Source organism: Dipteris shenzhenensis, chromosome 9 (genome assembly GCF_047967505.1).
Source record: "Dipteris shenzhenensis isolate YYH24624 ecotype China chromosome 9, Dip_SZ_1.0, whole genome shotgun sequence".
NCBI classification, from domain to species: Eukaryota; Viridiplantae; Streptophyta; class Polypodiopsida; order Gleicheniales; family Dipteridaceae; genus Dipteris; species Dipteris shenzhenensis.
In genome coordinates, this window is record NC_141604.1 from 38,371,884 (window position 1) to 38,388,324 (window position 16,441).

General features: G+C 45.8%; 1 protein-coding gene across 1 annotated transcript in view; it reads right to left on the bottom strand.

Annotated features, from left to right (window-relative positions):
• LOC147898605 (mechanosensitive ion channel protein 10-like) overlaps nucleotides 1-16,441 on the bottom strand; it is a 153,966-nt gene that overhangs the window by 116,020 nt on the left and 21,505 nt on the right. Inside the window, exon 4 of the mRNA XM_087379203.1 lies at nucleotides 11,926-12,066. Within this exon, the coding sequence (XP_087235329.1) occupies nucleotides 11,926-12,066 (141 nt within the window). The remainder of the gene's footprint in view (nucleotides 1-11,925; nucleotides 12,067-16,441) is intronic.

Below are 16,441 nucleotides of genomic sequence, written 5' to 3' on the forward strand. Positions count from 1 at the left end.
ATGCGGAACATATGCAGATGCAATTGGCGGGACCTTCTCAGAGGTTAGTACCTGTGTTGTTAAGTGTGTCTGTTACTAAGTTAGTAAGCGGTGCACCTAATAACATCCTTTCTAAGCCCACAGCAACGGGGTATACGGTTTTCAATGAGCCTGAGTTGATTAAAATGAAAGGGCAAGTCGCCAGTCATGAGGTGATTGTGTTGTTTGACTCAGCGTCAACACACAATGTAATCAACTCAAAGCTTATTAAGAGGCTCAAGTTGAAAACTAGTCCGTCTGACTATGCTTATACGGTCAGGATGGCGGACGCAAGTTCAACTGAAGTATGGGACCAAAGGGTTACCCAATTGGAACTTCGAATTCAGGACTATGTTGAGAAGCTAGACTTTGAATTGACCAGACTTGATCACGTAGATATAGCCCTAGGCATGGCTTGGCATTTTCGAAAAAATCCAGCCATTGATTGGAAGAAGCATATTTACCAGTTTAGAATGAACGGGGTAGAATATGTTTTGCGAGGTGAAAAGGATTTAACTCGAGGACCACTGATTTCAGCCATGGAAATTCGAAGAACTCAGAAAGAGTTTCTGTGTCTGTGTATAGCATCGGTAGACGAGGAAGCAAAATTAGGAAAAATTGAGCGCTTGTGCTATTGCGAAACCTCCATCTAGCACTGAGGCTACCCAAGATGGGGAAATGGCCGAGTTGGTTAAAGAGATATCAGAGAAGTTCTCTGAATGTTTTAGGGATGAACTACCTTATGGGTTACCTCCAGAGCGGAAAGTTCAGCATAAGATTGAACTGATCCCGGGGGCAAAACCTGTAAATAGACCTCCCTATAGAATGAGTTTTACTGAAGAGGCGGAGCTGCGTAGACAATTGAAAGAATACCTCAAGTTGGGGCAGATTCAACCAAGTTTCTCACCTTTTGCTTCGCCAGTGATATTAAAGAAGAAAAAGGATGATACGTTTCGTCTCTATATAGATTACAGAGCATTGAATATCACTGTTAAGCACAGGTATCCGATGGCTCGGATTGATGATTTGCTAGATGCATTACATGGAGCCGTGATTTTCAGCAAGATAGATCTTAAGTGTGGCTACCATCAGATCCGGATTAGAGCCGAGGATGTGCATAAAACCGCTTTCAGAAGCAGGTTTGGTCATTATGAGTTTTTGGTAATGCCCTTCGGACTTACCAATGCTCCAGCGACATTCGTCATGCTTATGAACGATTTGCTACGTCCGTATATCAAAAAGTTCGTAGTACATTTTATTGACGATATCCTGATATTCAGTAAAAGTATTACTGAGCATCGTGAACACTTAAGAGTAGTGTTCAGTACTTTGAGGAAAGCCAGTCTTTATGTAAATAAAAAGAAAACTGTACTGTGTATGGTTAGGCTTGAATATTTAGGGTTCATTATTACTCCACAAGGGGTAGAAATGGATCCGAAGAAAGTGGCTGCGATACTAACTTGGCCAATCCCTCAGAGTCTGACCGCGTTGCGATTATTCTTGGGATTTGTGTAGTTTTATAGAAGGCATATCAAAGGATATTCTGGAATACTATAGCCATTGATTGATCTGACCTCAGATAAAGTACCTTTTATTTGGGGATAGCATCAACAAGAAAGTTTTAACACCATAAAACAAGCTGTGGTCTCAGGACCGGTGTTAAAAATAGTTGATCCCCAGAAACCGTTGTTCCTAGAAACCGATGCAAGTGGCATTGCGGTAGGAGCAGTTCTCCTTCAAGAGGGAAGGCCAGTAGCCTTTGAAAGCAAGAAGCTTTCTCCCTCTGAAAGGAATTGGCCAACTCATGAATTGGAGTTGTATGTTGTTATCCATGCTTTGAAAACATGGAGGCATTATTTGTATGGTTCAGAGTTTTATGTGGATGTGGATCATGATACTCTGAAACATTTTTGTAAACAGCCTGACTTGAGGGGCCGCCAAGCTAGGTGGGCAGAGCTCATGCAGGAGTTTAATTTAAGGATTCGGTTCTGAAGAGGAAAAGATAATAAGGTGGCTGATGCGTTATCTTGCATTATGCACAACCTGAGTTTGACGATATTAGAGAGTGCTCTAATGACCGAGATTAGAGAAACTCAAAAAGTCGACGAGTTTGTCCAGAGCTTATGGCCTAAGGCTCATGTGTTAAAACCCGGGGAAAATGAAAAGGATGACCTGGCATCCAGAAAAGACCAAACATATGCAAGATATACCATAAGGGATGGTATGCTGAAAAGAAATGGCAAGGTTGTAGTACCTGGTCGGAATGATCTCAGGCAGAGAGTCATTCGATAGTGCCATGATAGCCCATGTGCGGGACATCCAGGAGTCGAGAAGACGTATGATCTCGTGAAGCGAGATTTCTTTTGGCCAAAGATGAAAAAGCATATTCATGAATATGTGACACGGTGTTTCTCGTGTCTCAAGGAGGGTATGATTCTATCCTTGTGGTGGTTGATCGTCTAACCAAGATGGCTCACTTCATTCCGACTAGAGAGTCTGTTAGTGCCCCGCAAGTGGCAGATTTGTTCATTAGACATATATTTCGTCTGCATGGATTGCCTAGGGACATCCAGGAGTCGAGAAGACATATGATCTCGTGAAGCGAGATTTCTTTTGGCCAAAGATGAAAAAGCATATTCATGAATATGTGACACGGTGTTTCTCGTGTCTCAAGGCGGGTATGATTCTATCCTTGTGGTGGTTGATCGTCTAACCAAGATGGCTCACTTCATTCCAACTAGAGAGTCTGTTAGTGCCCCGCAAGTGGCGGATTTGTTCATTAGACATATATTTCGTCTGCATGGATTGCCTAGATCCATAGTGTCAGACAGAGATGTCAGATTTACCGGTCATTTTTGGACAGCGGTATTTGAGACACTAAGGACTGAGTTGGGAATGAGTAGTGGGGATCATCCTGAGACGGATGGTCAGACGGAGAGAGTCAACCAGACTTTAGAGGATATGCTTGTCATTGAGGCAACATACATGGGACAAGTGGTTGCCATTGTTGGAGTTTGCCTACAATGATAGAAAACATTCCTCTACCGGGTTCAATCCATTTGAGCTGAACTATGGTTATAGACCAGCAAATCCAACTATAGTTGGAGTACCTCAGAAAGTGCCTAGTGCCGTGAACTTTGTGGTTCAGATGTAGGAGATGCTAGCACTTGCAAGAGCTAATATCCGCCAAGCTATGGATAGAGCCAAGGTGTATGCGGATGAGAACCGGTCTATAAGAGTATTTAAGGAAGGAGAAAAAGTTTTTCTCAGAGTTCCTTTGCACTCGAAGTCGTTGACTTTAGGAGAGTGTGCTAAGTTATCACCTCGATACTGTGGGCCGTGGTTAATTCTGAAAAGAATAGGCAAGGTAGCCTATAAATTAGAATTGCCACCAGGGTGTAAGGTGCATCCAGTGTTTCATGTTTCTCGTTTAAAGAAATTTTTGCATATTGGTGACTCACTAATCGAAGGTGTGGTTTTGTTTCAGGAGATAGAGGATAATGCAAGACGCAAACCAACAAGAATCCTGGACCAAGAACAATGCAAATACGAAATCGGAAGATACCCACGGTGTTGGTTGCATGGCATGGTCAGCCTCTATCGGAAGCTACCTGGGGATCCGTATACCAGTTACGGAGAGTGTTCCCAGATGTCATCATCGAGGACGCTGATGCTTGAAGAGGGAAGGAATGTTATGCTCTAACCGAGATAGCATGACCTCGGAAAGATCGGTGGGCATTTTCTCTTAGATGACCGACTTCTGTAATATTTTATGTGCGTAAATGAAATGGTCAAGAGAAGTAACTGCCAAGCTCCTAGGTGAGGGTGAAATGGCATGATTAGGTGGTTTTGAGTGCTAAGGCCTAGGTGCACCTAAATGTGCAATAATGCCAGGGGGCAAGTGGTTTTAAATGTGCCCCAAGAGAGGGGTAAATGGTGCACCAAGTGAAAGGCTAAAATGATTACATGTGGCAAGGGGGAACCATCTAGGGAGTTGAGGGTCTCGTGGATATGCATGAGGAAAACATGAAAGACGTATCTATTGAAAAACATGCGATCCAGGAGAGTATGGCTAGGTGGAATAATTGAGATGCCATCGCCCATGATCCAAGAGAGTTAGATCATAGAATGTGTCACCTCGCAAGAAGCAAAGCATGCAGATTTGTACTCGGCCTCGGTAGAAGAAAGAGCAACTGTGGGTTGCTTCTTGCTGACCCATGACACAACTCCAGATCCAAGTGAGAAACAGTACCTTGTCACTGATCTCATGCTGTCCACGTCTCCTACCCAATCCGAGTCATATTTGGCACATAAAGAACATCGGACAACTGTTTTACAACTCCATCCGACTTGAGAGCAATCGTATCTTTTTCTTTTGCTAGACATTTTGCATCATTGCCGACTGCTACCAGGATGTCATTCCCTACCGGCTGTAGAGAGGCATACCAATCCTTCCGACTAGTCATGTGGCGCGATGCACCACTGTCAATGATCCACGGTTCATCCGCAGGTACATGAACTGCCTCCGTGTAAATCTCCTCAATTGCGATGAACAGCTCTACTGGTACTGCCTGCGCGCTGTTGCTAGACTCTTTCTTTACTCCGTTCTTCTCATCTGCAATCTTCTTTCGGCACTCATTCTGCTTGTGCCCTGCCTTGTTGCAATAGAAGCACTTTATCTTCTTCTTTCTCTTTTTATCATCAGAAGAAGATGGGTTACAAGAGTCCTTACCCTTACCTTTCTTTGATCCGGTCCAGAAAGCCCAATCTTCTCCAGTCCTCGTCTTTTGACGCATCTCCTCCTCCAGAAGCATCGCGCTGAAATCCTCAAAGTTGAGGGAGGGATTTTTGTTCTGCGTATTCAGTGCCGTAACAAGACCGTTGTACTTTGGTAAGAGAATCCGTATGCACCTTCGTGCTAGATTCTCGCTGGTGATGGTGATGCCAATCGCAGTCATCTGATCGCACAGATTCTCCACCCTGGTGATGAACTTCTCTGTCGCTTCACACTCAGACAACTTCTCGTTCGCGAGTTGAGTCTCCAGATTCTAAATCCGCGTCTGATTCATGGTCTCGTACTGATTTTTCAAGACCGTCCATGCCTCCTCCGTTGTGGTGACATGTTGAATTAACGCCATGACGGAAACACTAACACTGCAGACAATAGAACACAGTGCATCTGCATTTCTTCTTATCCACGCGAGAATCTCATCCGCAGTTGGTACTATCTGTTGTCCTGCATTGGCTGGATCCGGTCTCGCAACCGGCCTCACGTCCATCCCAGTAGCAGTGTCCCAAAGCTCGTATGCGCTTAGGATGGTCTTCATCTTGAACTTCCAGAGTGGATAGTTAGAGCCGTCCAACTTTCCGCCGTCGAACGGTGGGATTCGCAGTCTTGCGGGCTGGGCCATCTCTCACAATTTGCTCACAAACAAAAACACACTACCAAATCTTCTTGCTAGAGTCCAGGCTCTGATACCATGTAAGAAAATAATACAACGTCTGTGCTCATCAGATAACACGATCTCATACGCAAGAGAGAAAACAAGATAGTATGGAGAATCAAAATTTTGATTACTGTAGAACTGATACAATAGATGGCGCTGCCTCCCAATCGTGCGCTCCTGTGAAAGAAGCTTCGATGGCGTGCTGAAAACAGTAGAAGACGGAGGCTGGATGCTAAGGAATCAGGGTTGTTGTAGCCAGTGATGAAATGGGCTTCACGGGCTTGCTCTTGTATAGCCACCAGTCGTAGTCGGTTAGGCTCAATTGGGTGACCGACCCAGTCCGCCCAAAATGGTCGACTGGGGGTCGGTCCTGAAATAGGCCACTGACCATATGATAGAACCGGTGCTCAAAACAGAGCAAATTAACTACGGTCTTCGTTCGACCCAGAGCCATCCGGGATCATCTGAGGCTCCAAACGGGCCCCGCAACCCGAGAGTGGGCTGCCCCGGGAAATGCTCCGTCTACCCTCAGTGCGGTCAGTCAAGGGATGCCTTCCCGCACTTGCATGTAGCCTAGTTGGCTGTGTGCCAACTCTATCTGAAGCCGTTCAGCCATCAGGCCACACATGGCCCCCATCTGGTGTCTAAACCAGGACCTACCGAATAACCAAGCTACTCAAATGCTTTCTCCTCATATGGGGGGCTTAGAAGTAGAGTTAGCTGGTTCCCGCGCAGTTACACGCGCAGTTACACGAGAGTGAAGCATTGATATCTAACAGGTGAATCCACCACAACCAAAGGTAAAGGGAAGGCAAGTGACTCTTCTTCAACTACACCTGCAGATGCTAAAAGGCTAGAGAAAGCTTATGCAATTATTGCATTAGGTTTGGAAGATGATTATGTGCATCATATTTCAGATTTGGAATCCCCTTTTGAGGACTGGCATAAGTTAGATGTGTTATTTGGTGCTAGCTCTCATACTTCTAAGTTGAATTTGAAAATTAAGTTCTTTGAACTTAAGATGGATGGAGACAATGTTGCAGCTCATGTTAATACTTTGAGGAGTCTTATGACACAATTAGCCTCAATCAACTCTCCAGTTACTGAAGATGATGCTATGGCTGTGCTCTTGAAGAGTATGCCTCAAGACTATGATTATGTTATATCTACCTTGAAGAATCTTCCCCAACCACACTGGAGGGCATCATCAGTGCTCTACAAGAGGAAGAGAGAAAGAATACTTCAAGAATGGGTGAAGTGCACACACAAGCACTTGTAGTAAAGTTTTCATCAAAGAGCAAGTACAAGGCATGCAAGCATTGTGGAAAGACCAATCATCTTGAAAAAGATTGCTACAAGATCCATCCTTGCACTTATTATGGCAATAGCAATCATTCAGAGAAGTTTTGTAATGAGAAGAAGGAAAACATGGCAAATCTGGTTGAAGAGAGAACTCCATCAACAAATGAAGAATCAAACTTTGTGGTAGAAGACAAAGCCTATGCCTTTTGAGCACTTTGTCTTTTGAACTTTATTTATCATCACTTGGTCAATTTTTAAGGTTCTCTGCTTGGAATAGTACTCCAAAAAGAATGTTATGTGTTTTGTCTTTTGTAAATCACCTCTAATCACCATATGATGTAGGCCATGTGATATGTGTTTGGTCTATCCCATTTTTGTAAACCTTGACCCTTGGGCAACTTTGCTAGCATGAGATCCTAGTCATAGATTTATCTTTGACCACCATGAGATGGCACGAGAAACTATGTGACTAGATGTATCCTTGACATAGCATGAGGCAAACCCTTGAGGGGGAATATGTTGGGATGTGTGTTATCAAGGGCTTGCTAGGTGCACGTATGTATCCACTAGCAGTCATATGGTTGTATGTGTGTGTGTAGAAGAGGCACACTTAGTGCCATAGGCCATGACACAGGTGATGATATAATGCAAAGGCCCCCACATGGGGTGGAGCCTATGATTGTGGAGTTCCTATGATTTAGGAGTTACCTCCTGTGATGTAGGAGAGGTGCCATTGATTTAGGCCACCCTCTCTCCCATTCTATAAAAGAGAGGACTTCCTCTCAATTCAATGAAACATTTTGCCATTTGGTTCCCACACTCTCTTCCATGATGTTCTCCTTTACTCCCACTTTCCAACACCTATAGCCATCCGAACCCTGCCTGAAACCCTCTTATAATATGCCATCATTGCCTAGATAATCTTCCTAAGGTATCCCAAATCCTACATGCGTCTAAGGAGATGGGCACTTAGGAGCGTGTCAAAAGCCTTGCAGAAATCCACAAAGCAGCAATAAAGCCTCTGTCTCCATGCTCTGGCCTCCTCAATGACACCTCGGAGTGTGAGGATGTGATCTAGAATCGCATGATCACTGTGAAAGCCTACCTATCCAACAGTTCTAAGTCCCTCATGCTCTACAAACTGGCTAACTTGTGTACTAAGCATGCACAGATCTTGGCATGGCATGCCCAATCATGATGGTCCTCTAGTTTTTCGAGCTCATGCGATCCCTTGCCTTTTGAATAGGGGCAATGGTGTTAAGGGTCCCAGTGTGGGAAATATCAGTGTAGACTGCCTCATTAAGCTTTATATATACACATATTTATTTTCCTTAATTAGTCAACAATTGTTCATTTCCTCCTTAAAACTTGGTTCTAGAGTAGTCTCATTGAAAGTAAGGTTTTTAGGAACAATAGAGCACTGTAGAAAGATATCTCAAAATTTGGAGCAAAGTTCCATGATTTTTTTTGGGGGGAGTGACTTCTATGAAGCATAATCAGAAAAATATAAAAGACCAGGACAAGGTCGGAGGTCCTGTGAAAATCCATGAATTCAATGAATTGGAAAGAATTCAATGAATTAGAGTAGAATTCCTTTGAATTCAAACAAGGGATAACAATAATTGGTGATCCATGGTTTTAAAAAGCATGCATATGACAAAAGCCAAATTTTCATTACTATCCAATTACAATAACACATATAGCCAAGAATAAATTTGCCATACATGGCCAAGGCTAGACTGCCCTCAACTGGAATTCTCATTACCCTCCCCTGTCTAAGGCAAACCCATTGGTGGGGCGAGAACCATCTAGATAAACTTTGGAGGGGATAGGAAATGGACTTCTAAATCATGATCTCTCTCCTTCATTTGCCTAGCCTTGTAACATAAGATAAGATATGGTGCTGCATTCCTTCAAAATTCTAGATGTTTTCCATTCCTATTAGCATGTAAGCTCTCCGACTTTAAGTCCTAGAGAACAAGACCAACTATATATGCTACTAACACTAGCTGGCCATACTACATATGAGCATCATAGGACAGCCTAATGACCAAATCTCAGATAGGAATCTCTATGAATACAACACATGTTTCCCACACATTTTGCGACACAAACATGCCTACGTGTATATTTGTGCACACAATTTTTGTTCAATACAAGGCCTAACTATTCTTCCCCATAAAGGATCCCGGGAAAACCACACATGTTACCCACACATTTTTGCAACACACACGCATGTGTGAACACCATTTTTTGTGCAACACACAACCTAACCATTCTGCCCCATAAAGGATGATCGAAGATTAAACACACAAATGCTTTAAAGCTTAGGATGATAGATTTTTCAACATCAAATAATTTTACCAACACTACTGTGCATACATGTGTGCACGCTCACACACGTGTATTTGCATTTGTATTTGTATTGTTGTGTGTATGCGCTCACACACAAAAACCCCCCCCCATCTCTCTCTCTCTCTCTCTCTCTGATCGTATTTACAGCACGGATGAGTTTTACTTCACTTATGACGGACAGCCCATTGAGCTTGTTAGAGAGTACACTTATTTGGGGGCAGTTTTCAGGGGACCGGTCTTCACCATGACATATGCAACACGAGATAGGATTAGTAAAGGGTATGCTTCGTTGGCTCATCTTGAGCGTCAGTGTTTTCAGTCCCACTTTCAGCATCCCGATACGAAATCCTTGCTTTTTGATACATTGGTGAGACCAGCTGCGATGTATGCAGCTCCTTTCTGGGCAGGAGACCTCGGCGCTGCAGATTGGAGACGAGTAGAGAGGTTACAGATCATCATGTTCTCTCGGCTCATTAGGGCCAAGGCTACAGTTCCGCACGAGATCATGCTAGCAGAGTTTGGAGCTACTCCCCTTGCATTGGATGCAGCGTTTCAGTCGGTCATGTATCTGCACAGGGTCAGGGAGTTTGGAGACTCAGCAGCAGGCAGAGCTCGGTTGCCATGGTTAGCACTTGCATCTTCTATGGAGTTGGCACGATCAGGGACCCGATACTGCTGGTACTTCAGACTCACTAGATGGCTCACATCCCTTGGACTAGACATGGATAGACTGCCTCCGTTCCGATACAGCATAGATGCCCCTCATCTCGAGTTGACTCGCCACGAGCTTAGCCAGGTCACGAGAGCAGACTTGCTGCAGCTTCATACGTATCGCACTTGGATTTATCCCACGCAGCTTCCGGTGAAGATGGCCACATATCGTGACCACTTCCTTCGGATCTCAGAGGATGGATTTGTCATCCCACCAGGCTATACAGGTACCCACATGTCCCACTCACTGAGGATTGCCCTCGGCCAGCTTAGAGTCTCTTCGCATCAGCTCGAGATAGAGGCTGGTAGGATGCGACGCATGGAGGATGGACGGCGACCAGGCCGAGAGACCAGGATCTGCCCTTGTTGCACCATGGGAGAGGTGGAGTCAGAGGAGCACTTCATTTGCAGATGCCCGCTATATTATGAGATCAGAGGTAGATTCCACTGTCTCTTCACGGATGGCTTTGGACCTCTCTCACGAGTGATGGACTACGAGGATCAGCATTGCCTAGCCCTTTATGTCAGGGAGGCCACTATGCTTCGGCGAGACTACCTCAGAGAGCACAGACCGGAGCGTGATAGAGCCCAGCCTCATAGAGCTCAGGCACACGCCATACCAGAGGACAGAGACCAGGAGGAGCACGAGGACGGCAGAGCCCACACAGGACACATGCCTCCACCATGTGGATGTACATATGAGATGGTTTGTAGACGCCGCAGGATCTTGTTACATAGGGGACGTACTCGCCGCTTCATCTCCAGACGATCCAGGATGATGGCAGCATTTCGGAGGAGACTCACTCAGGGAGATCTCGCCCCACCAGCCGCTCACCTCACCTTTGCCCAGATTTGTACTCTCATAGCAGGAGGCAGAGTCGATGGACAGGATTTCCAGTATTATTTTGGTTCTCAGACTCCGTGACACCTGGACTTGTATCTTTGCATTGGCATATTGTGCTCATCCCCCCCATTTTGCACCCGGGGGCGGTTTCCTTGCATCTAGTTTACTCTGTATTTAGGCTCAGATTTGACATTATGTACTTTCACTTGCATTATATTGCGTAGCACTTAGATGATATTCGACGATGCCTCTTCTTTGGGGCACGTTGATTTTGTGCTATCTTGTATGCAGAGTTCTTGATGTCCCATGGGCCCATTTTGGCCTCTAGTGGACAATAATACACTTTCTTTCTTTCTTTCTTCTCTCTCTCTCTTCTTCTTCTTCTTCTTCTCTCTCTCTCTCTCTCTCTCCCGACACACTTTTTTTTTTTAAATTGGTGAAATCTTTGATTGATTATATTATATGAGTAGCAACCTCAAAAAAAGGTGCTTGCCAAAAAGACCTCATGATCTATGCAGTGGGTCTGCAAGCAATCAAAGAAAGATTGCTGCAGAGAACGCCTAAAAAAGCCAAACAGAGAGAAAGTAGGATCACCAAAGACTTTACAATTCCTATATGTCCATAAAGTCCATAGTGCCTAGTAGCGAACCCAAACGAAGAAAAGATGAAACTCCGGTCTGGATGGATGAAACCCAAATAGCCAGAAGAACTTCCCAAACGGAACAGATGGGAATCTCGCTCGCAGGTGCTGTCGAAGCAGATCAAAAAACTCACGAGAGCACGGACAATGCCAAAACAAGTGAGGCACAGTCTCCGAAGAAGCAGAACATCTATGGCAAAGTGCAGGAGCAACATCTACCCACACACACACGCGCACACACATACCCACACACTTTTTTTTGTGAAACCAAGAAAATTATATTATGTAACATTCATTTACATCAGGGCAATGCTCGAGAAAAGAGCCAATGCCCTATCCATCAGAAGCAGTAAAAGAAAAGCTGAATACAAGAAACATCCAAATCGTCCTCATGTAAAGCATCATATAAAGACTGCCGCAATCACGCACATACATGTGTGTGTTTGGGTGTGATCGGTGTGGGTACCCACACATGCATGCTGCACATTTACACACAGACACATATACAAACAAACATCCACACCCATATACCAATGCTAACCACACACAGAGTTGAAATCAAATCACTTTTTCCACAAAAACATTAAGGGAAATCACAAAGACCTTACTTGTTTAGCTGCAACTCTTGCTTGAACTTCACTACTTATCTCCCCATCCTCTTGCTCTTGTGATAAAATTGAAGAATATGTTGTTATATTTGTTTGCCTTATGAGCTTCATTAATCTTCTAAGTGTCCACACTGAAACAGTCTGCAAACAAGCTATTCAAGATGTTAGAGAATGCTTACTTCCGAGAATTGTTTCTCACAAACAGCCCTCATATGCTTTTTTGGGTGTCACGGGCATTTTTGGTCTTTTGCAAACATTAATCTCTCTCTCTCTCTCTCTCTCTCTCTCCCAATATACTAGAAGATGCATGTGAAATTAGGGAGATAGTGACGTGGAAAATGCTACAGAAACTATGGCAAAACTCGGGGACAAAAATGCAACACTACAAGCAGGAAATTAACCCAATGGACGACTACAGAATGCATAAATACCTCGGGGAAGACATATCAATATTTAAAAGTCACCTGATCTGCAAAATCAGAGTCAGTTCACATGATCTAGAGGCGGAGAGGGGCAGGTGGGCAAGACCTAGAATCCCTAGAGAAGAAAGGATCTGCAAAATCTGATCCACATGGGAGGTAGAAATTGAGCAGCATGTACTCCTGTGGTGTAGAGCCTATGTACACATCAAACGAAGGGAAGCAAGGGATCACCATTAGTTGATAGTGATTGCCAGTCCCATAGATCCTGTCTCACGCTGACTTTAATAGAATCATATCATACCATATCTCAGCCCATCCCCATCCCCCAAGCCGTCTCTCACCCACGGGGCTTCTCCTGAAACCCTGTTCACACACTCCAAAGCCCTGCCTCCATTCAGGTCTCCCAGCCCCATTGGTCTCCTCACTCCACGGGCTCTCCATCCCCAAGCAAGGACCCAACAGGCCCCGCTTTGATCACACCTGCTCAAGGAGGCCTTCAACCTAACTGGGATGCTCCAAGAACCACACCCTAGTCACATATGCTCGAGGCCTCCTCCAGCCAACTCCAGATCAAAGCAAGGTCTCTCCTAGCCCGTGGGGTGATCCATACACCCCCCACACCTGACCGCATCTGTAAAAAGGGGGTTCTCATGCCCTGTCAAAGCTCTTCCAGCCCAACAAGCTTTTGATCTTTGCCATTCAGAGGCTATTGTTGGAATGGTCACCTCCCCATCTGTAAGCCCCCATATGAGGAGAGCATGGGGGAGGTAGACCAGGGGATATTGGGGCTGCCACATGGGCAGCACACAGTCTACCATGTGGGCAGCTGTCAAAACAGGAATGCATGGGCCTGCAAAAGAGGCGCACAGGTGGCAGCATAGGCGGGGCAGACCAGCAGATAAGGTCGGCCACATGGAGGCCAGGTGGAGCAGCAAATGGGGCTGCCAGTGGGCAGTGGCATGCCTTATATAGGGCTAAGCTCCTGCCTTGATTGGAGGGCTAAAGGCCCTAGAAGTGTGGGCCCAAAAGGTTCCGGGTTGTGAGCCCTTATAGGGCTGGACCAGCCACAGACTGGTCGGCCAGTTTGCTGCAGGCTGGTTGGTGTTTTTGCCAGCCCCTTGGGGCCTATAAAAGCAGAGGCTCTTGACCTCATTTATCATCACTTGCAGCAGCAGTTCAGGGAGCAGAAGGAGCAGCAGAACAGGCACCTATGGGCCTCTATCTAGGAGGATTCAAGTGGGCTGTAGAGCTGCAGACCTAGCTCAGAGTGCTGCCCACCTAGGCTGGTGCAAAGACAGCAAGGTGGAAGGGATCTAGACGAATAGTCTACAGAAGCTCGAGGTGGAGCACGCGGACTCGAGTCTAGAGATAGCCAGTAGATAGGAGAAGGACCTTGTGGTAAGATCAGAGGACCACACCATTGGTGGGACTCTGGATCTATTGTGTCCATAGTTTTGGACGGAAATATATTATTTTGGTGGTTTCTCTATCTGGCTGGTTCATTGTCTATTGATGAGTCTGCACATCTATTTTATGCACATAAGTTAAAAAGTTTGTGATTCCACACCCCACACGCACACTGTGTGAGCTCCTAGGCATTGCTATAAGTCTTCCGCTGTGCGTACCCTCTGTTGGATTTCTAACAGCTATTTCATCGACAAGTCTGTATCCAAAATACTTTGGAAATGCAGGGTAAAGGCTCCATAGCCACGGATCAGTAAGGGGCTGAACAAAGGCCCTAAATATACCTTACTGCAAGTGCATTGGAAGACAAGAGGCAGAGAATGGCGATGGAAGATTTCATCACGCAGGAAAGAGCAAAAAATGATGAAAAGGACATTAACTGCACAATAAAACAGAAGCATAAGAGAGGTGAACTCGTTGAAGAGTTCAATTCATGGAAACTAAAAGGGAGAAGAGTTGACAAACTGTCAAAGTGGAGCTAACCCTCCTTCAAGCAAAAGATTGCATGCAGTGAATGCTCAAGAAGAGCTATATAGTGTAAGGGATGAGATGGCCAGTAATAATGCATTAAATAGAACCACCATGTGCTAGTACACTGCACTCTTGGTGGGACCAAGTCAGGCCCATGCGGAGCTCAACCCACACGATACATGATACACGGCATGACATGACAAGAGCTGCTCCCTACACATGGGAGTTTTTCCTGTCATTCCTTGATTCATCAATCATCTCTTGGACATGTGATGGACGCCTCTAACTCCCCCATCGGGGGTGTAGTCTTGTGTTGATTCTAGTTTTTGGATCCCATAGGCTTTTTTGGGTCCCATGAATCTTAATAACTCTCTCTCTCTCTCTCTCTCTCTCTCTCTCTCTCTCTCTCTCTCTCGTTGCGAAGGCAACGGCTTTATTGTTGCTTCGTGGACTTCAGGAAGGCATTTGACACAGTTCCGCGATTCAGATTGTTTCAGAGGATTCGCCAGATGGGCTTCAGTGGGAGAGATACAGTGGGCTATCATGGCTTTGTATGAGAGGGTCACTGGTCGGGTTCGGACACGTGAGGGGCTCTCAGAGGAGGTATGCAGCACGATTGGGGTGAAGCAGGGTTGCCCGCTCTCTCCTACTCTCTTTGGATTATATATTGATGAGCTAGAGATGTTTATACAGATGACAGGCGGTGTGGGCTCTACTCTCTCAGGATCCTCCATTCCTATCCTCCTGTATGTGGACGATGTGGTTCTCATTTCCTCTACTGCTCAGGGCCTCCAGGCACATATTGAGGCACTCCACAGGTTTTGCCAGGACAGGGGGTTGACCGTAAACCTTGGCAAGACCAAGGTTATGGTTTTCAACACCTCTGATCGTATTTACAGCACGGATGAGTTTTGCTTCACTTATGACGGACAGCCCATTGAGCTTGTTAGAGAGTACACTTATTTGGGGGCAGTTTTCAGGGGACCGGTTTTCACCATGACATATGCAGCACGAGATAGGATTAGTAAAGGGTATGCTTCGTTGGCTCATCTTGAGCGTCAGTGTTTTCAGTCCCACTTTCAGCATCCCGATACGAAATCCTTGCTTTTTGATACATTGGTGAGACCAGCTGCGATGTATGCAGCTCCTTTCTGGGCAGGAGACCTCGGCGCTGCAGATTGGAGACGAGTAGAGAGGTTACAGATCATCATGTTCTCTCGGCTCATTAGGGCCAAGGCTACAGTTCCGCACGAGATCATGCTAGCAGAGTTTGGAGCTACTCCCCTTGCATTGGATGCAGCGTTTCAGTCGGTCATGTATTTGCACAGGGTTAGGGAGTTTGGAGACTCAGCAGCAGGCAAAGCTCGGTTGCCATGGTTAGCACTTGCATCTTCTATGGAGTTGGCACGATCTGGGGCCCGATACTGCTGGTACTTCAGACTCACTAGGTGGCTCACATCTCTTGGACTAGACATGGATAGACTGCCTCCCTTCCGATATAGCATGGATGCCCCTCATCTCGAGTTGACTCGCCACGAGCTTAGCCAGGTCACGAGAGCAGACTTGCTGCAGCTTCATACGTATCGCACTTGGATTTATCCCACGCAGCTTCCGACGAAGATGGCCACATATCGTGACCACTTCCTTCGGATCTCAGAGGATGGATTTGTCATTCCACCAGGCTATACAGGTATCCACATGTCCCACTCACTGAGGATTGCCCTTGGCTAGCTTAGAGTCTCTTTGCATCAGCTCGAGATAGAGGCTGGTAGGATGCGACGCATAGAGGATGGACGGCGACCAGGCCAAGAGACCAGGATCTGCCCTTGTTGCACCATGGGAGAGGTGGAGTCAGAGGAGCACTTCATTTGCAGATGCCTGCTATATTATGAGCTCAGAGGTAGATTCCACTGTCTCTTCATGGATGGCTTTGGACCTCTCTCACGAGTGATGGACTACGAGGATCAGCATTGCCTAGCTCTTTATGTCAGGGAGGCCACTATGCTTCGACGAGACTACCTCAGAGACCATCAGCACAGACCGAAGCGTGATAGAGCCCAGCCTGATAGAGCTCAAGCACACGCTATACCAGAGGACAGAGACCAGGAGGAGCACGAGGAGGTCAGAGCTCACACAGGACACATGCCTCCACCCTGTGG